This window comes from Doryrhamphus excisus, linkage group LG1 (genome assembly GCF_037039965.1).
Source record: "Doryrhamphus excisus strain RoL-2023G ecotype Guam linkage group LG1, RoL_Dexc_Guam_v1.1, whole genome shotgun sequence".
NCBI classification, from domain to species: Eukaryota; Metazoa; Chordata; class Actinopteri; order Syngnathiformes; family Syngnathidae; genus Doryrhamphus; species Doryrhamphus excisus.
The window spans coordinates 13,499,637-13,520,259 of record NC_136357.1 but is presented as its reverse complement, the minus strand read 5'-3'; the positions used below and the strand labels follow the sequence as shown (position 1 = coordinate 13,520,259).

Here is a 20,623-nt window from a genome sequence, read left to right as displayed (position 1 = left end):
TGAATAACTAGTTAATGTATTTCAGTTGAAAGGGTGTTTTTGATGACTGCACTGCATGTAGGAATAGAAACATGTAAAATGACGTAACAAATTGGCTCATTGTTGGCCTTCGTGTGTCGCTTCGGGTCCGCTCGTGTTCACTCGGCTTTGTTCGGCGAATCTCATTGTGAGGACTTATAGAAAAAGAAACCGCGGGGAGAGGCCTTTTATTCGTTGTCGGTTCTTTTGTGAAGATATGGTTGTTTTTATACTTTATTAGGTTTCTCCTTGTTGGAGATTGCTAACCGTCCCGTTACCCTTCGGTTAAATTCGGCTCTTGTCGTTCGCCGAAGGAATGGACGAGACGGAGTCGGCGACGAAAGCGCTCGGGCTGCATGAAACGCCCATCATCGACGAGCCGTCGGCGGAGCGGGTGGGCTCGGATACCGAGTCGGAGGCCGAAGTTGCCACGATGACCGTGATGGCGGCACCGGGAAACATCGACATGGGAGCCGAGTCCTTGCCGAACTCAGACGAGGCCGAGTCGGCTTTCGCAGGCAAGGAGGGCTTTAAGCTAGCAGCAGGCCATGGCGCTAAAACTCAAAAGTCTTATTTTATCTTTACACTTGCGACTTTAAAACACTATGTATAATACATTATGTACGTTCAAACATATTATTGTAGCTTTCATAATTTTTGCTTCGGCATCTTAACGTCCATAACCTAAACATTTACACATTCTACTCACTTAGAACGGTCTCCAAATTCTGTTCACTTCTTGGGGCATTTTAACTTTGCAGCAACGCTATCGGTTGTAATCATCAGTCATTAAGAAGTAGTCCACTTCTTTCCACATTACACGACACAGACAGCTTATCGGCATTGACAGCAAATGTTATTACCGAAGTGAATGATGCGATATCAACGGAACTGTTCATAGAGTGGCAGTGTAGCTAAATTGTTTTTAAATTAGGACACATCCTCAGAAAGCTGAGGGAAGAGCCTCTATGTGACGAGAGTTGGTTGTTTTTAGGAGTCTCCTGGGGAAAAAAGTATCTCCGAAGTTTGAAATTAATCCCATTGGTGGTCTGATGTCATTGGAGGGACATATTTGCCTGTGGTGTAGTTTCATGTAAACATGCCAGAGTGCAAATACTTGTTTCATCTTACAAAATATTTGATGAGACGTAAAAATACTGTACATGTGCTTGAATGTGTATTAAGTGCTAATGTTGTTATTGTGCAGAGGTTTCCACAGTTGCGGTGTCAGATGTTCAGGCTGCAGATGACAACGTTTTTACCACCACGGTGAACGCTACTGGAAACCTCCCTGAACATGTCCTGGTACACCACACCATATTCATCACATCGCTATGACCACCGTCAAAATGATACTATACGTGTGTTTGTTGCAGAGCGGAAGGACCACCCTTCAGCTGGGTGAGGGTCTCAACAGCCAGAAGGCCACTCTTATTGTAGTCCACACAGACACTGGCATTGTGGAGGAAGCAAGCCTGAAGTCCACTTCAACAATCTCAACAGGTGCAGCATTTTCATGTTTTTTCTTAACACGGTTCGAACACATTCTGGAAAACCTGAAAAAAAATCATACCCTGTTATTGTATTGTACCACATTGTATGTGTAGTATGTAGTATGTAATTTAGTGTCCGTTATGCTGAGGTTTGTGCCTCAAATAATACTCATTCATTTTCTACCGCTTATCCTCACGAGGGTCGCGGGGGGTGCTGGAGCCTATCCCAGCTGTCTTCAGGCGAGAGGCGGGGTACACCCTGGACTGGTCGCCAGCCAATCACAGGGCACATATAGACAAACAACCATTCACACTCACATTCATACTTATGGACAATTTGGAGTCACCAATTAACCTAGCATGTTTTTGGAATGTGGGAGGAAACCAGAGTACCCGGAGAAAAACCCACGCATGCACAGGGAGAACATGCAAACTCCACACAGAGATGGTCGAGGGTGGAATTGAACCCTGGTCTCCTAGCTGTGAGGTCTGCGCGCTAACCACACAACCGCCATGTAGCCCCTCAAATAATACTGTTAGTAGTAAAAAAAAAAAATTGAAACATACTGTCGTCCCTTGCTTATATTAGTTCATTGGTCCAGATCTGATTGAGATAAGTGAATTTCCATTAAGTAGGAAAGAAGTAAAGTAAGAAGCCAAAAACCTACCACTTCCACGTGGAATGGGAGGAGAGGTTTTTTTTTCACTCTGTCATATTGGCTGCACAGTGCACGTTCTCCCCGTGTGTGCGTGGGTTTTCTCCGGGTACTCCGGTTTCCTCCCACATTCCAAAAACATGCTAGGTTAATTGGTGACTCCAAATTGTCCATAGGTATGAATGTGAGTGTGAATGGTTGTTTGTCTATATGTGCCCTGTGATTGGCTGGCGACCAGTCCAGGGTGCACCCTGCCTCTTGCACGAAGTCAGCTGGGATAGGCTCCAGCATACATTATTTTAAGTCATGGATAAAATTATTTATGACCTGTATGATGTTTTCACCTGTTCAAATTGTCAGGTCCACCAACTCCACCCACCCCACTAACTCCTCCTCAAGACAAAGACTCCGCCTCCAAGTATAACTGGGATCCGTCAGTGTACAACAATGAGCTGCCCGTGCGCTGCCGGAACACCAACGGTGTCCTCTACAAGAACCGCCTGGGCTCAGGTGACCAGAATCATACATCTTGGTAAGATGGGCTGTGCCAGAAGACACAGCACTCACTACAATTTTGTTGTGTGCTCAGGGGGTAAAGGTCGCTGCGTCAAACATGAGCATCAGTGGTTGACGCCTACAGAGTTTGAGGGCCTTGCAGGTCGGGCAAGCAGCAAAGACTGGAAGAGGAGCATCAGATATGCAGGAAGACCTCTGCTCTGCCTCATACAGGTACCACCATGTTTGTATATGCTGGTACCGCCATCCAGCCGAGTGGTCCTGTCTAACTTTTGGTTTGCGTATGCCTGTGATCAGGATCGTATCCTGAACCCTCATGCCGCTTCGTGTACGTGTGCGGCCTGCTGTGACGATATATCTTTGGTGAGTTACAAGGACTGTGCTGGGAATGGACTTGAGTAAGGAGTCCTGATACAACTTTTCACTTCCGATCCGTTACTGACTTATTGTTGTCCCCTGGGAGTTTCCTGTGTAAAATGTGCAATTACTTTGGTTGTATTACACTTCCAACCATGGGAAAGTTTTCCAAAAAAAAAGTACACACAACTGACATTCTTATTACTAGCTTAACACGTTAGCACATGCTGTTGTTGTGATTACATGGGCTCTATTTGGCTGCTGCTGGATAGACCTGTTCGAAAGAGAGATATGTCATTATTAGTCCCAAAAGGGGAAAATGTTGGGGAGGAGTCTGGAATGGACTGCTTGTATTGGAGTGCCAATATTAGCGATTTTAGATGCAATACTAATATTTTTTTTTGCTGGTATTAACTCGATATTATTAGTCACTACCAATATGGTATAGGGACACCCCTAGACTTGATATTGTTCTCCTTGGACTGCCAACTTATTTGTCGTCATGTTTGTGTGTCCAGTGTTCCAAGGATGGAGAGTCTCTGGAAGCAGAAACCATCACTATGGTACATATATTTATTCATCTTTTTGTTTTCTGTGTCTTTCATGTCAACATAAGTACTTTTTCTGATCCTCTCTCTGGTCTGCTTTGGTCTGGTCGGGATCACTTCAGAACGGTCCAGTTCGTCTTTTCGTCCCCTACAAGAGAAGGAGGAAGGAGAGTGATTCGCCTACCATTCCAACCAAAAAGGACGTTTCTACAAGCAAAAACATCACACTGACCCCGGGAACCACATGTGGGTCACATGACCACAGTGTCGCTCTAGGATTGGGTCAATAGAATAACTTTTCGCTGTTTGTTTATGTTTATGCTCAACCCACAGTCACAGTGTCCCCCACGGTGCAGATCACGCCGTCTGGCACGTTGACGTTCGAGCGTGCCCCGACAAACGACGCCACCACCGCTGCCACCATCATCTCAGATGCCTCGGCACAGAGCGAGGTGTTCACTAATACAGCAGGTACTATCCACACTTTAATCCACTCCAATCCTCCAGGAGGCAGTCATGCACACTGAAACGGTTGAGGTCCTTGTCCTCCAATGATGTGGCTTAGAAATCTGGGCCCGTGTTCACAAAGCTTCCTCTCAGAAAGCTACTAACTTCTACTAACTTGACCTCAATGGTCTGACTGGTCACTCTGCTGACAGAGGGTGTCAACAGCTTCAAGTCATCACTGCTGCATTGTTGCATTTTACCTGAGCAGTTATTGCAGTGTTGCGATGACTTTCATCTGAAGTGTTATAGCGTTACTGTGCAAGGTGGATAAGATCATTCCTGATGACACACAAACACTACAAACATTATCGTGTGTTATTAAATCACTGTCATGTAGCGTACGGAGAACAGCTCACGTTTCTCACCGTCTTTCCGCCATCTTGGCTTCTTAGAGTCCTACTCACCATTCCTAACATTTTGCTGCTTTAAAGCCTTAAAGCCTATGAAGCTTTGTGAATAACTTTTATCTTAGCAAGTAATCCAATGACTTCTTTGATTTCTCCAAGATGTATTTTTAGCCTTAGGATGCTTTGTGAATACAAACCCTGATGTTCATGGAGCTACACTAAAAGAAAAAGAACCTACTGGGGGAAGGGACCATAGATGGATAGGTTGTTCTCCGTAATGATCTGCAGAGGGGACATCGCCCCTGCAGCCTATTCATCATCAGGAGCTGTAGAAGAACCGCAGAGTTCTGACTGGCTCCCACCTACCTGTAATTAGATCTCAGGAGACGGCGCGGCATTGGATACCTCGTGAATAATGAGGTGCCGTCATGGTACTGATGGCAGATGGTGATCTAGATTCCATCTTCCATACATGTCTCTACACAAATCAATTTTAACACTGTTACCTCTGTTAAAGAGGAAGTCTAGGTATCAGAAAGTATCAAAACCAGGATCTGAGTTTTGTGCTGTTGATACCAATACCAATCATCCATGAGTACAATCGGCCGATACCGATGATGAAACCAATCACATGTGTAAATGTATTATTGGCTGTTTTGTTCTTTTACAATATAAAAATGGCCCATAGCTACTAATTTCAAGCCAAATAAAGCCAATATGCTTGTTTTACAACTCACATTTCAGAATGCAGGTGGCACGGCAGTTGAGTGGCTAGCGCGCAGAGCTCACAGCTAGGAGACCAGGGTTCAATTCCACCCTCGGCCATCTCTGTGTGGAGTTTGCATGTTCTCCCCGTGCATGCGTGGGTTTTCTCCGGGTACTCCGGTTTCCTCCCACATTCCAAAAACATGCTAGGTTAATTGGCGACTCCAAATTGTCCATAGGTATGAATGTGAGTGTGAATGGTTGTTTGTCTATATGTGCCCTGTGATTGGCTGGCGACCAGTCCAGGGTGTACCCCGCCTCTCGCCCGAAGACAGCTGGGATAGGCTCCAGCACCCCCGCGATCCTCATAAGGAAAAAGCGGTAGAAAATGAATGAATGAATTTTAGAATGCATTTCTTTTTAGTCTTCTCACATTATTAACTGAAAACCTCAATGGTTGCAGCCCTGGTGACACCTACTACTGTATATATGAAAGCAGAGCCATAACATTTACACAGAAACATATTCGACTTATTTTTTCCAAAATCACCGTTAAAGCAACTTAGAGGATCAGGCGCCTTTTTTAAGGAGAATTTGGATGTGAGAGCAGCATGATTGTGCTCCGACAGGACCCCCGGGTATTTCTCTCCACAGTATGACAGCCTATCTATACGCCCCCCAAATGTCATGCAAAGCACAGTATCGGCATACTGTGCTTTTTCACGGAAATCGGCTGATACTGATCACTGCTTTTTCTGTCTAAAGTGGATCAAACAAGTGAGGGCAATGTTAGTAACATCCTGTTGTGGGGTACATTTCATTCTCCACCTTGAGCTTAAAAACTGACAAGTTGAACCAAACAGAGTTCATTCATTCATTTTCTAGCACTTTTTCCTCACAAGGGTCGCGGGGGTGCTGGAGCCTATCCCATCTGTCTTCGGGCGAGAGGCGGGATACACCTGGACTGGTCGCCAGCCAATCACAGGGCACATATAGACAAACAACCATTCACACTCACATTCATACCTATGGACAATTTGGAGTCACCAATTAACCTAGCATGTTTTTGGAATGTGGGAGGAAACCGGAGTACCCGGAGAAAACCCACGCATGCACGGGGAGAGCATGCAAACTCCATACAGAGATGAACCCTGGTCTCCTAACTGTGAGGTCTGCGTGCTAACCACTCGACCGCTGTGCCGTCCAAACAGAGTTGTAACTATCAAAAAAATGAAAAGAAAAACTCGTGAAACAGCTGGAATCGTCAATCTTCCTCCAGGTTTTGTTCGACCATCTGATGGATGATTGATGTCCGGTTATTTGTGGACAGGTCAGGTCAGCTGAGAAGGAATCTTTCACCATGACATTGATAGGAAGAAGTAGGTCAGGAAGTGGACTTATGGAGACCGTGCTGACATGCTAACCTAGATCTACTCTCGCTCTCTCTTTTTCTCTCTCTCCAGTGTTGACAGCCTTGCCGGCCCTGACAGTGTCTCCCCAGGCCAAGATGGCAGTGACTGCCCCCTCAGCCACGCTGGTCAGCGCACTTGAGGTGGGACCCGTGGTGGCAGCGGCAGCAGTAGGGCCACCATTGAGCGAGTGCCAGAAGAACCCCTGGCAGGGCCTGGAGGACATAGCCAACACGCTCATGAACAATGTGCAGCAGCTGAAAGTGTTAATAGAGCAGGCCAAAAGGGACGCCGCTGGGGTTAAAGGCCAGGGAAGCCAGAAGGAGGTGAGAAGATGGACTGCATCAGTTCACCTTGACACTAAAATAGGAAGGGCTCACAAAAATGTTTAAAAAGAAAACTTTTGAGCACAAAAATGAAATTTGAGGAAGAATTGCTTATTAGACTATGAACTTATATTTAATGTCTTTGGAACCTTATATATTTATTACTTACTCAATGTTTGTGTGTATGTGTGTGTTCAGCCTGCTGTTAGTCAGACATTCCAGAGTCACATTTCCTTCCAGCCGTCAGACGAGTCAGAAGCCAAGCGGAGCACGGATATCACAGAGATCATCATTAATGTATGTATGACACTCTTTAGCATATTTTCCTTTAAAACTGGGGTGTGTCCAGTGGCCGCATACTTAAAAATCTAAGGATGCAGGGGGTGTGGTGCATTTTTTTAATTTTAGAATTTTTATAAAAGATACATGTGTATTTAAAGGCACAACATTGTGCTACAGGTGAATAGGATTATTATTATTATTCATTCATTCATTCATTTTCTACCGCTTTTTCCTCACAAGGGTCGCGGGGGGTGCTGGAATGAATGTGAGTGTGAATGGTTGTTTGTCTATATGTGCCCTGTGATTGGCTGGCGACCAGTCCAGGGTGTACCCCGCCTCTCGCCCGAAGACAGCTGGGATAGGCTGCAGCACCCCCGCGACCCTTGTGAGGAAAAAGCGGTAGAAAATTAATGAATGAATGAATGATTAATCAATTGCCAAAATAGTTGTAGGTTATTTGGATAATAGATTAATCATTAATTCATATGCAGCTCTATCTTGAACAACCATATTCTTTCTGTTGGCTACATGTGCCATCACTGGTCAAGCGGTTAGTAGTTTGAGCTACTTTTTTCTTTCAACATCGCTCTCACACTTCACATCTTTCCCACCATGCTTCATTTGCAGGAGATGTGCGTGAACTGTGGGCGTGTGGCCCTGAGCGAGTGTGCGGGCTGCCACAAAGTCAACTACTGCTCCATCTTCTGCCAGAGGAAGGTAAAACTAATGTTTGTGTTCATGATTAAAGTACAGTAGATCTTCCGAGACCAGCAGCAAATAGTTGTTACAGTGTACATGTATTATGGTGTACGTTTTATGCTTTATCGCATATTTTTTAACAAAATACTGATTTAGGGTGAATGAGATGTGTTTTCTACCAATAAATCGCTTCTTTCGGGAGAGAATATGCAGGGATCCGGTGTATAGTGATGACAAATAAATTCCCTTCACTTCATTGCTTCCTTTTTTCCCTCCCTTGCAGGACTGGAAAGATCACCAGCACACCTGCTGTCAGTCGGGAGGGGGAGGGGCCCTTCCGGGAGAGGAGCCAATGAGCATGGACAAAGTTAAGTGAGGGCAGGTGGGCAGAACCTGGCCTCTTGTGCACAAAAAGGCTCTTCAATGTGTGCATGTCCTCTTGCGCAGATCATTTTGTCTTTCTGACTTTGTATTCATATGAAGATGTACTTAATGAGGTTTAATCACAGCAGCTCCCGGTGGCCATGAAGGAAAGCTTCATATTGAATCATATTTATTATCTCTGCAGGTTTAGTGAAGTACCGTGTTCTGGTCTGAAGGTTTGCCAGTTTGCTGTAGCATTATTTTCTTAATTACTTTAATGTTAATTTTTATTACATTGTTTACTTTCAAGTCATTTGGTTAGTTTGACCTTGAATTGAAGTTACAGATAACAAGCGTTGACGAACCAAATGCATTTTTGATGAATTCTTTTATTCTGAAAAGATGATTATAAAATGAGTTCCTGTCTGTGGAGCAAAGGTGACACATGTCTGCTGAAGTGTTCCTTCAACTGAAGCTTCTTTGCAGATTGTAGCAAAGTATCACATCCTCATAGGAAGGCAGCAGGATAAAGCTTTTAACGAAGCTGAAGCATCTTCAGTCATGCATCCAAAAAAAAAAAAAAATCCACGCACCCGGTCAGCAGGCGTACTCATCTGGTGTGAAAGGAGCAGCAGTGATGTAAGAACTTTTTGAAGAACCTCCTGAACTCTGTGTTGAAGACTGTGTATATGATAGGGTTGAGCGCGCTGTTGACGTAGCCTAGCCATGTCACAACGCTCATCACGACCGCTGGGACACGGCAGTCCTGGCAGCGAGCTCTCAATATGTGGAGGACGAAGAAGGGCGTCCAGCAGAACAAGAAGACGCCTGCAAGGTGAGAAGAAGAATACACTCTGATGACAAGCTGCTCTTGATGAGGTTGTTTACTCTTGTAGTGAAGTGATTTTGTGTGAGAAGCCCCAAAATCAATGGCATTCTTGAACATACAGTGAATGTGGCTCTAAGGCATAAAACAAGTTATAATAATCCAGTGATCTCAAATTGAGGCCAAAGCTGGTTAATCAGGACCAGTCAGGTGATCTTCACAAGCAGGTCTCCTCCAGCATTACTTTTCACACTCCCAACTTGTGCCCGACCTGGTTTTACACAATAATTGGATTTCAGATTAAGGCGCTGCAGGATTACCCGCTGCGTGCTAAAGGGAAGCACTTCTCTGCATTAGAACCCGATGTCGGACGCTATTAATAGGCCGGCCTTTTCCCAGTGATGTGTCAGTGCCTTTCCACACACATCAGAGGTGGAGGTGAGGTGTTCAAGTACCTACCTGTACCAGTCTTTCAAGGTAGTAATGAGGGTGTTACTTGGTTAGACCCATGTGGGTTTGAAACTGGATTTACACTACATGCCTCAGGTGACCCAATTCTGACCCCCAAAAATTATCATAAAAATATAATGTCAAGATGGTACATTAGCAATATGTTTTTTTTTTGTTTCTGTCCAGCCATTGAAGCAGATGGTATTATTGATATCAATGCTAAACACATTTGCTCTGCCAGGGAAAATGCAAGCTACACCTTCCCTGTTGTATGGATTATTATTTGGCTTTATTTAATGTTTTGTTATGCAAATCTGGAGCAGTCGGAGGGGATAGAAAATGAGAAAAAAAGAAAACAGAAGGGGTAGTGTGGGGACAAAAGGGGCACAGTACAAGGAGACGAGAACAACAGCAACAATTGTAATAATAGAACAAAAACAAACAGGACTACAGCAAATCAGCAAATGCCTATGATAGCTACTATAAAAGACCATAATGGAGAGGACAAAGTACTATCAACAGCCACAGTGATATTGAAATGAAACAGTCAAACATATTAGTGGTAATAGTAGTAATGAAACTATTAAACCTTGATAGTGAACAGAATAACACATAATTGTAATAACTATGATCTATTGCTAACTTCAACATAACTAATAAAACCAATAGCATAATGACATCCTGGATAAGTTGGTGACTTATTTGGGGAAGTACTTCTGCACTTGGAGTGTGTATATGTACGCATGCACAGGTATCTCTTATGTGTGCATGTATACATGCATAAATGTGTCATTGAGAATGTATGAAAGGTGTGGGACTGCCTCCTACCACTCACCAAACCCCGCCCCACACAACCCCCACCACCAGATAGCCACCTACCTTTGGGGGCGGGCAGAACCAAGAGTGTTGGCTAGTGTCACATACACACTATTAGAGATGGGGCTGTTTCTTTAACCAATCAAACTTCAGATCGAGATATGATGGAAATGAGTCACTGACTCAGGCGTATTGGTAACTACGTATGTATTCAAATACAATGGGACTTTATATTATATATTATTACAGATAGTGTATCGGCATCGCAGCAGCTCATGATGCAGTCTATCACTTTCTAAGGGTGACTGTTTGAAACCCCGCCATGGCACATATTTACTGTTATTGTTTTGTTTTTTGATACTGGCTCTCACGGTGTATGGCGTCTGACCGGCCCACTGAAGGCCAAGGTACCAAATGCATTTTCCTGATTACGGACTCGCCACAGCAGATCCTTTTGATCCGCATACTAATTTAACCAACAATGTTACAACATGTCACCACTACCTCTCACGTGCATCACTAAGTCTATTAGAGGAACGAGGCAATCAACTACGTGTTGCCACACGGACGAATATTACATTGTCTTTACACCAATGACACGCGACAATGACATATTTGCAGAAAATTAATACATGTTAATTAAAAAAGTGATATTGAATAATTCCTCACGGCACACCTGACGATTTCTCACGCCACACTTGTGTGCCGCTGCACAGTTGTTGAAAATCACTGCATTAGAGGCATGTTAAGTATATGTAGTGTATGTGGCACATTAAATATGATAAATACTGTAGATTAGATGTACATTAAATATTGAACTGTATTCTTACCTACGACGACAGGTAGCACCTTCATGGCCTTCCTCTCCCTGCTGTTGATCTTGGCTCTCTTCCTCCTGTGATGGTCAGGATTGAACTTTATCTCAGCAAAGCTGACCGTGGGCACAGGCCCATCTTTGCACTCTGTGGGGTGGGGGGACCTCTCCAAGGACGGGAAGGCATCAGGTTCATCTGGGGTAGCTGTCAGTTCCCGCTCAATGATAGGGGGTAGGGGTGGTGGCAGCCCAGCCAGCGGTGGGAGTGAGGCAGCAGCCTCCTGCAGCTTCCGGCAGGCCTGGATGCTGCTCCTCAACTTGGCCTTGCGAGCCTCTTCCCAACGCCGCAGTCCACGGAACATCCCGCAGTAGAGCAGGAGCATGATGGGACAAGGGATGAAGAAGGAGCACACGGACGAGTATAGTACGTAGTCGTCGTTCTCCAGTTTGCACTCGCTGGGGTCACGGCCCGGTACATCATTGATGCCAAACATGATGGGCGAGGCCACTGCCAGCGCCAGGACCCACGTGGCCGACAGCAGGACGGCTTGACGCAGGTCCACGTGTTTCCTGTTGTAGTTGAGGGGGATCAGTACGGCAATGAACCTGCAACAACACAAACATCTCTCAGTTGACTTCTAACCTCCGCCAAGCACTGAAGCACTCCATGCAGGCCTCCTCCATCTGCTTCCTGTCTCTTTCCTTAAACGTTCATTTAAAGTTCCAAAAAGCCTGCCATTGTCCCCATCCGTCCACATTAGTGTTCTGGCCGCCATCAGTCTCTGATGTAATCATATTTTGCTGAGTAAGTGCATCAGGTTTGATGAGCTTTTCTATGGTTTCAGGCCTGGAAAGTCATCGTTCAGCTTGGCCATAATCTCATTGAGTGCCACTAATGAGCATGGACGTCCTCGCGCTCGCATTCTTCACTGGAGTCTTTCTTTGCTCCCACTCAGCTTTTAACAAGAAGCATAGTTTATAGTCAAGGACCTTGAGGTTCTACATAAGTCTCTTTACTCGGTGGCCATCTTGATGAATCAAGATGCTAGGGGGGTGGATGTTTCTTATTAACTTACCAGAGGAGAGAACTGCTCCTACTGCACCCACCAGGATGTAAAAACGATTTTCAAATCTGAGCTTTCTTACCAATATCCGATATAGTCCAGCAGCGAAACCAACCGATACAAATGAAGAGCTTGCAACCAAAAGGCGCTAAATCCAATTTTCACTAAGTTGCATGTTTTTCATGAGTTTAATAGACCTCTGTCATGTGTATCCAAATTGTGTATCCAAATCACATTGTGAAAAAAAATGATATGAAATTTATGCTTTCAACCAAAAGGCGCTATTTCCATTTCAGATTTCAACCAAAAGGAGCTAAATCCCTTTCTTTATTCTTTATTCTGATTGGCCCAAGTTTCCCATCTATTGATAATCTGACCAATCAGAGAGAAGAATACAATTGGCACTGCACATACAGAAAGCCAGTATCAGTGCGCATCCTGTTTTGTTTGTGTACATTAAGTACACGTATGATAGTTACAGAATGTTATGCAATTCAGGAGAACACAAATTGTGTTTTTACAGTATTCTGTAACATGGAAGTTTTTTTTACGCCATAAAAGGCATGTCTCTACCTTGACACCTCCAACTTTCATGAGAAACTTTATTTTACTTGTACTAAAAAACATACAATGTAAAGAGTTTGTAATGAGATGATTTTTGTCACTGTCACCTTCATGGTGCAGTCAAATATGAGCACTGCTTTTAATAACATTTTTATTAATTTAATTAATAATAATTATTTTGTATTGTATGTTGAGAGTGGCTTCTGTGTTTTAATTATTTTATTAGAAGGGCACATTAAAGCACCTTACATTCTTTTACAACAATGCCATTGAAGAAGTTAAAGGTGACTTCAAATTTATTTCAGCCAAAAGGCGCTAAATCCATAATTTCAGCCAAAAGGCGCTAAATATAAAATACATGGTGTGTGCAGGATTTTTATAGCATGCATTTTTATGACCTATATTGATAGCTCTTTCATTTGCAATATAGACTTGATGACCAAATAGATTGATATGTGCGTAGTTAAAAATCATTGATTTTCTCGAAATCAGTCAAAATGGATTTAGCGCCTTTTGGTTGCAAGCTCTTCAAATATAGGCAGCAGCTCTTTTTTCAAATGAATGTGATGTAATGAACAAAGACATTAGACTTCTTATGCAGGGGTCAGGAACCTTTTTGGCTAAAAGAGGCATGAAAGCCACATATTTTAACTGTATTTCCATGACAGCCATATAATATATATTTTTAACATTGAACACAACTGTGTGCTGGTGGCCGAATGATTAGCGTGTAGGCTCGATTTTCCACTTGGGCTGCTCCGGGTACTCCGGTTTCCTCCCGCATTCCAAAAACATGGTAGGTTAATTGGCGACTCCAAATTGTCCATAGGTATGAATGTGAGTGTGAATGGTTGTTTGTCTATATGTGCCCTCTGATTGGCTGGCGACCAGTCCAAGGTGTACTCCGCTTCTCGCCCGAAGTCAGTTGGATAAGCAGCATGGAAAATAGATGGATGCATGGGTTTGAGATAAGGGATGAGATAAAAGTATAAATCCACACAATAAATCTCCATGGTAACTTATAATTCAATTTTTGTGGAACCAGATCACGGATAAATTGAGCCTGGATAACCACGAAATCCCGGCTTTAGTTTTGTGCAATAGGCCTCTGTTTTTGTTCCACCGTGCATTTACAAACCACACCACAACTTTCTGCACACCATACTGCATTTCCCATGATGTCCTGTTGCTTTTCCGAGTACTGACCTGTCGATGCTGATGGCACACAGGTTAAAGATGGAGGCGGTGCACAGCATCACGTCCATGGTCATCAGACTGTCACACACGCTGGTGCTGAGTGTCCAGATGCCTTCCTGGAACTGAAAAAAAGGATACACCCAGTGAGTACACTCATTCCCTCAGTGGACTCTTCACTAGGTACACCATCTAACGAGACCCGATCCAAAGATTGTGTTGGATGTTGACTTTTGATTGACACAGTTATAAGCGTAATCATTTAAGAATATATTTATACATGTACAGTACTTGTTTTCATTATTTTAAGGGCCATGTTGAACATGAGGACTAGGGTAAGGTTCTCACAAGAAATGACATGATGGTGGCAGCCAGTCCCATTAATTACGCTGATCTACAAGCAAAATGCTTCCGGAACAAAAGTAGTCTTAGTTGAGGTCACTAATAAAAAAAAGTCAGAAATGTAGATTGGCTATAGTTTCTGAGATAGCGTATTGGGTCAAAATAGGAAATTTATGCAAAATAAGGCAAAAAAATTAGTTTATCAGATCATACAGTGTGTCTACAGGCAAGCAGTTCTATCTGAAAGACTGTCTGCACATTCCAATACATTCATTTTTATATGTCAAGAGAGTTTTCACATAAAATGTTTGTTTTGATTTGCAGAAATCTCTTTCTTGGAAGTGGACAAAATGTGTGCATGTAGAGACATTTCATGAACAGGAGCAGAAATGCACTTTTACATCAGAGTTTCTTGAAAACTACAATGCAGATAGTAATAAACAGCTAGTGGCAAGACCTGCTGAAGTCCTACAAAGCCTCTGATGTCATAAGATATTTTTTTATTTATTTCTTGACAGATAACGATGTGCAACCCCGATATTTTCAAAATATACATTTTATTTCTAAGCATAAATTTTTAAATATTAAATTAAAAAAAAAACTTTAAGCATAAATTCATTCATTTTCTACCGCTTTTTCCTCACGAGGGTCGCGGGGATTGCTGGAGCCTATCCCAGCTGTCTTTGGGCGAAAGGCAGGGTACACCCTGGACTGGTCGCCAGCCAATCAAAGGGGACATATAGACAAACAACCATTCACACTCACATTCATACCTATGGACAATTTGGAGTTGCCAATTAACCTAGCATGTTTTTGGAATGTGGGAGAAAACCGGAGTACCCGGAGAAAACCCACGCATGCACGGGGAGAACATGCAAACTCCACACAGAGATGGCCGAGGGTGGAATTGAACCCTGGTCTCCTAGCTGTGAGGTCTGCGCACTAACCACTACACCGTGGCACTAACCACTAGACCTGAAAATGATAATTAAACGAGTCTCTTAAAGACAGAATGACTGTTATATATATTTGATTTATTAAATAACGGTAAATATGAAATAATTAATGACTGATTAAATAAAATTAAAAAAAGGTTAAATAACAAATCAATTATAATGAAATACATACAATTTTCTTTATTGAATGCTAATTAACGACATGCATGATGATGATTAAATGCCACTTAAATGCTAACCTCAGAGTAGACGAAGAGAGGCAGGACGAGGACAGCCAGCATGAGGTCTGCCACGGCCAGGCTGACGATGAAGTAGTTGGTGGTGGTCTTGAGTGCCTTCTCCATCAACACACTCACACACACCAGCAGGTTCCCACCTATGATCACCACGATGAGCAGGACACCGAACACCAGCGCCGCCACGTTGTGTCCCCCTGCAGCCGCGGACCCTCCTACTGACCCTCCAGATCCTCCAGCTCCGCTCACATTGGCCGTCATCTCCACAGCCGCGGCTCCTCTCCTCCGTCCCGGCCTCTCATGAAGGACGGGGCGGCTGGTGTTCGCCGTGCTGGTGCCTCATCCTTGGGGACGCACCTGACGCGTAAAGGTGGCTAACTTGAAGCAAAAAAAAAAACAGCTACAACGTCACCGTGTGATTAAAAAGTATAAAAATGCACTTAAAACGTCACCGGTGTGGTTGAAAAAGAACATTTTGAGGGGCATGAAGATCCAAAAGTTTAAGCACACCCCACCCCCCCGGTAGTGTGACGTGAAAGTGTCCCGTTGAGAGTGCTCTCTGCTCGGATGTGTTTACTTGCAGTCACCCCGGAGGCCACCGAGGCCAAATTTGCTAATTAAAGCCGCTTATAAACTGCGCTGTACGGTGTCTTTCAGCACTCTCTGACCCGTGCTGAGTGCGCATGCTCAGATGCACAGTGAGCGAGAGAGAGAGAGAGGTCACACAATACCAATAACCAGCTTATCCGGTCACTTCATTAGGTACACCATGTAATCAGATCCAGTCCAACAGCTGCATCACATATGTTGCCTTTATCAAGCTAATAATTGTCACTTTTTTCTTAAGTATGAATTTATATTTTATTTATATATATTTATTTTATACATTTTTATTTATTTATACTATATTTCTAGACGAATACTGACAACTGTTTCTATATGTTCTGACTTTTTCTGTTTAGCAGGCTAGTTTAAATGGTAGCAGAAAAAAAGCCTGTTCCAGCATCAACCTGTGGCAATTATAACACCTTCATGTAAGTCACGTTTTAACTTTCATACAAGTGTAAAAAGAAATCAAGCAGTGTTACTAGTTAAGGGCAAAACCTAAATTTGGGGGGTTTATTCTTAATCCTAATTATTATTTATTCGACACACCACTTTATTGTTAATAATTAGGATGATCTACAGCTGATAACTTCTGATTCTGCACCACAACACCATTGCTGGACTGTTGTGTTTTGAGCAGGACTGTCCAAAGATCATGGATTGTGTTGGAGTTTTCCAGTGTGTGGCATTGGATCTTAATGTAAATCTATAATCTCATTAGACTCTGACCAAAGAATGTGGCATGTTTTAGAGGCGGAAGAAAAACAAAACAAGTACGTGTTTTGAGCCTGCAGGGCCTGACAGCGTGCACGGGAAAGCACCATGCAGTTAATGAACAATTGTTCTTCAGTATATAACTGTCAGGAGTAGACGGGGCCAGACTTCCTTTCAAGTGGGATTGTTTCATTTCACTAAACACGATTTCATTTGTAGCGGCAGTGCCTGATGACATGCGCCTGTTTTACATCTTATGATGATGATGGGGCATGCTAGATCTTCTCTGCGAAAGCCACGTCAGCTCCAAGTTCTTATTGCGCGATCAACCTCGGCATAACATCTATTCTAAATTGGAACTGTTTTAATGACAAACCCTTAAAATACACACACAAACATCTGTCATTTTGAATGATGAAAGCTACAAAGCAGTGAGCCATCTCGTCCCTTTTTTTCATCTTTGTTTGGATAGCAATACTGTCTAAAACAATCTGGAAATTAATGGAGTTGCAAATGTGCAACTATGTATCATGCATTTAAAATTTAAGAAAGAACCCTATTGATAAAATAAGCCGCCATGGGGCCAAATAAAATTGCAAGTTCCAGTAATTTCACAAAGACTGTCAGAAAGACAATTACATTCAAGACTCATTGCAAAGTACAAAGATGTGTCCCCTTCTCTCCTTCTTTGCACCTTGCCATCTTCACCAACAAGTCTTCATGCACGCCAACGCTAACCACTCATGCACTGTGCGGCCCCATTGCTGTCTATTTTTACACAAAATTATTTTAATTTAAACATTTAGATTTTTGCGCACACAATTTTTGGACTGCAGTGTGCAAGATTGCAGTCCTTCAACCCTTAGCGACATGTGACATTCAGAGTCGTGTGAGAACTTGTTGGTGAGGTAGTCAAGGGACGACGCAGCATCACCGCAGGCCACCGAGCAGGAAGTGAGGTGCCAGTACAGACAGGATGGGGCCACGCGGTGCCCCTGCCAGGCAGTATGCTTCGTCTGCGCTGATGCCGTGGGAACGCAGCATCATTAGGGCATCGCCACAGCTGTCCCTCCCTTTATGGGATGTCATCACAATGATGCTGAGGGGACTGTCAAGGATGCCGAACCTTCGTCGTATGTCCCCCAGCCGAGACCAGAAACGCTGCGGGACAGGAGAATGATGCACATTAACACTTGTCGCATTGCGTCTTGTTATGTGATGGAGGTACCTGGGCAGTTTGTCTGTTTGCTGGGGCCATGCCACCACCACCATCATCATCATCATCATCGCAGAACAAGACTCTAAGCTGCTCTGATGGACGCGATGACTTCTGCTGGTCCAAAAGCGCAGACAAAACACCTGGAACAATGTCCTTTAATACAGTCATTTTCAACTGGTGGGGACCCAATAGTTGGTTGCGACTCAATTCTGGCTGGCTCTAAAATGCACTCTGGACCTCTAATTGTGTGTATAAATGTTTCAAATGATGACATAAGTGATAAAAAAAATTGCTTGGTTTGACTTGCATAACCGTGGCTCATGAGTTAAAGACAACTGAAAAATGTGGGTCATAATATGTAAAGTGGCTGCACGGCGGTCAAGTGGTGAGCACGCAGACCTCACAGCTAGGAGTCCTCAGTTCAATCCCATCCTCTGCCATCTCTGTGTGGAGTTTGCATGTTCTCCCTGTGCGTGCGTGGGTTTTCTCCGGGTACTCCGGTTTCCTCCCACATTCCAAAAACATGCTAGGTTAATTGGCGACTCCAAATTGTCCATAAGTATGAATGTGAGTGTGAATGGTTGTTTGTCTATATGTGCCCTGTGATTGGCTGGCTGTGGTAGAAAATTAATAAATGAATAATACGTACAATGAATTATGACCCCAGGATGAACATTCTCACCTTCTTGGGACACGCGTAAAGCTTCATCTGGCTCCATCGACAGGAAGAGCTGCACATTATTTTGGAGTAAACTCTCAATGAAGTTGTCCTGGCAGGAAAAACAGAACCTACTGACATCCAAGCCTGCAACAAAAAATATATTATTATTATTAATTATATAAACAGGGGTTGTCTAAACATTTTCCAAACACAGAAAGATTGAAGGATGGGGGGGGATGGTCGCCAGCCAATCACAGGGCACATATAGACAAACAACCATTCACACTCACATTCATACCTATGGACAATTTGAAGTGGCTAATTAACCTAGCATGTTTTTGGAATGTGGGAGGAAACCGGAGTACCCGGAGAAAACCGGGGAGAACATGCAAACTCCACAGAGAGATGGCCGAGGGTCGAATTGAAGCCTGGTTTCCTAGCTGTGAGGTCTGCACGCTAACCACTAAACCGCCATGCCGCCCCCCATGTAGACCAACACATGCTAAAAGCTATCTGAACAAAACATCCACATATTAGGTTTGTCTTATGGGTGACAAAAGCAAATTAGTCTATAATAATTATCAATCTCTGATTTTTATGTATGTTACATTTAGGATACAATAAAGGGCGAAATAAACCAAGCTCCCCAGCCACACATTGGAAACCTCAAATAGAGAGCAACAATGACATAGTCGCAGAGCAGATTAACTGGTGTCGAATAAAAAAATGCTTTTATTGATGTTTCCTGAATCAAATGACATGCACCAATTCAGTTAGCATAATGCAGTTATAGATTTGACAGTGTGAGGAAAAAATTCATTTACAACATGGGAAAGGTGATGATGAAAGTGAATTACCGTAATGTTTGGTGCTGTTGATGATACGTGTGCTTTGTTCCTGCTCCCTGCTGTCCGTGGTGATTAGAAGCACGTCAAAGAGGAGCGACTCCTCAGGATTTTCAGCCAGAAGACGTCTATTCACACTCTGCAGCGCCTGGCAAACACAATACAGAGATAAACATTTAAAAATCTAACACACCATGAAGCCTCCCTTTCACCCCCTGTGGTGAACTTTGACCTGCAGCAGTGAAAAGGCCACGCCTACACTATGCACCCCATCAATGTCATCAGAAGACTCAAACACCGCAGAGGAAGAGATGGCAACCACCAAGGCTTGATTAGCATCTTTCTGCAAAAAATATCATTGTTTAATGTCAAACTATTTGCATTGGACAACCAAAAAAATGACATACGTAGATAGATGGATAGATAGAATATTTCCACATTATATTTCTCTGTTAATATAGCAAGATTTTTCCACTGTCCTTCCTTTCTCGAATAATTTATGTATTTCAATGACAATATTGTTGAAAACCAGGCTTGATTCAACCAAGTTAATAGTAATTTTTAAGTGACACTGATCACAGACCTGGCAACCAAAGCGGAAAAGAACATGCATTGTAAACGACTTTGACGCCAACTTCCGGTTCCATTTAGTGATGCAAAAAAGAAATTCATACAAAAATAACGGCACACTTATTTTGTCAAATGCAGTGTCATATGATAAACCTTTAGGTAAACCTAATGGAAATAAATTTTGTTTCGTTTTCAAGAAGCTTCAACAGACGTTCAGTTTCAGGTAAAACATACCTGCCTCACGTCGATGTTGGGGATGATGGACACCATCTTTGCTCACTGTTTTCCACTGAAAGCAGGTAAACCTTCAATCTTACTTACATCAACGCCACCAACTTTAACTGCAAAACAAACTAACTCGGTGGAAAAAGTTCGTAACATGTATCAACAAGACAGCCACTTTTTCCCTTGTTTTCTACTTCTTCTTCTTCCTGAATGGCGCGTGTCTACTCATTACTACCACCTAGTGTAGGCCTGAAGTTGAATAAATCCTGAAGTTGAATAAAATGAATTAATGCGC

The 20,623-nt window shown here is 43.2% G+C and overlaps 3 protein-coding genes across 4 annotated transcripts; 1 reads left to right on the top strand and 2 right to left on the bottom strand.

Moving 5' to 3' along the window:
- The first annotated feature begins 10 nt into the window (after window positions 1-10).
- On the top strand, window positions 11-14,178 carry deaf1 (DEAF1 transcription factor). Its single transcript, XM_078790596.1, has 14 exons — window positions 11-536; window positions 1,226-1,323; window positions 1,395-1,521; window positions 2,528-2,677; window positions 2,757-2,896; window positions 2,981-3,046; window positions 3,559-3,603; window positions 3,711-3,834; window positions 3,922-4,059; window positions 6,611-6,882; window positions 7,081-7,179; window positions 7,792-7,881; window positions 8,147-9,061; window positions 13,990-14,178. Exons 1-13 carry the CDS (start codon window positions 335-337, stop codon window positions 8,237-8,239), a joined length of 1,644 nt encoding a protein of 547 aa, XP_078646722.1. The 5' UTR covers window positions 11-334; the 3' UTR covers window positions 8,240-9,061; window positions 13,990-14,178.
- LOC131130783 (D(4) dopamine receptor) lies at window positions 8,130-16,168 on the bottom strand. Its single transcript, XM_058074763.2, has 4 exons — window positions 15,492-16,168; window positions 13,967-14,079; window positions 11,149-11,738; window positions 8,130-9,054 (listed from the first exon to the last, which is right to left on the bottom strand). Exons 1-4 carry the CDS (start codon window positions 15,747-15,749, stop codon window positions 8,837-8,839), a joined length of 1,179 nt encoding a protein of 392 aa, XP_057930746.2. The 5' UTR covers window positions 15,750-16,168; the 3' UTR covers window positions 8,130-8,836.
- A 989-nt stretch (window positions 16,169-17,157) lies between these two features.
- LOC131130784 (cytosolic 5'-nucleotidase 1A) lies at window positions 17,158-20,554 on the bottom strand. 2 transcript variants are annotated; one of them, XM_058074766.2, is made up of 6 exons: window positions 20,338-20,554; window positions 19,766-19,876; window positions 19,546-19,681; window positions 18,710-18,832; window positions 18,037-18,167; window positions 17,158-17,969 (listed from the first exon to the last, which is right to left on the bottom strand). In XM_058074766.2, the coding sequence occupies exons 1-6, from the start codon at window positions 20,371-20,373 to the stop codon at window positions 17,739-17,741; spliced, it is 768 nt and encodes a 255-aa protein (XP_057930749.2). In that variant the 5' UTR covers window positions 20,374-20,554; the 3' UTR covers window positions 17,158-17,738. The 2 variants fall into 2 exon arrangements, with proteins under 2 accessions (XP_057930749.2, XP_057930750.2); XM_058074767.2 differs by having other exon boundaries at window positions 19,793-19,876.
- Between the last annotated feature and the right edge of the window lie 69 nt (window positions 20,555-20,623).

What these genes read in the sequence shown, in the direction of transcription:
- deaf1 (XM_078790596.1), top strand. Translation starts at nt 335, where the DNA reads ATGGACGAGACGGAGTCGGCGACGAAAGCGCTCGGGCTGCATGAAACG. An exon ending in ACCTCCCTGAACATGTCCTG is followed by an intron (nt 1,324 to 1,394) that starts GTACACCACACC and finishes TGTTTGTTGCAG; the next exon opens with AGCGGAAGGACCACCCTTCA. An exon ending in TCACAGAGATCATCATTAAT is followed by an intron (nt 7,180 to 7,791) that starts GTATGTATGACA and finishes CTTCATTTGCAG; the next exon opens with GAGATGTGCGTGAACTGTGG.
- LOC131130783 (XM_058074763.2), bottom strand. Translation starts at nt 15,749, where the DNA reads ATGACGGCCAATGTGAGCGGAGCTGGAGGATCTGGAGGGTCAGTAGGA. An exon ending in CTCTCTTCGTCTACTCTGAG is followed by an intron (nt 14,080 to 15,491) that starts GTTAGCATTTAA and finishes CCTTTTTTTCAG; the next exon opens with TTCCAGGAAGGCATCTGGAC. An exon ending in GGTGCTACCTGTCGTCGTAG is followed by an intron (nt 9,055 to 11,148) that starts GTAAGAATACAG and finishes CTCACCTTGCAG; the next exon opens with GCGTCTTCTTGTTCTGCTGG.
- LOC131130784 (XM_058074766.2), bottom strand. Translation starts at nt 20,373, where the DNA reads ATGGTGTCCATCATCCCCAACATCGACGTGAGGCAG. An exon ending in CCAACATCGACGTGAGGCAG is followed by an intron (nt 19,877 to 20,337) that starts GTATGTTTTACC and finishes TATTTTTTGCAG; the next exon opens with AAAGATGCTAATCAAGCCTT. An exon ending in TGGCCTTTTCACTGCTGCAG is followed by an intron (nt 19,682 to 19,765) that starts GTCAAAGTTCAC and finishes TGTGTTTGCCAG; the next exon opens with GCGCTGCAGAGTGTGAATAG.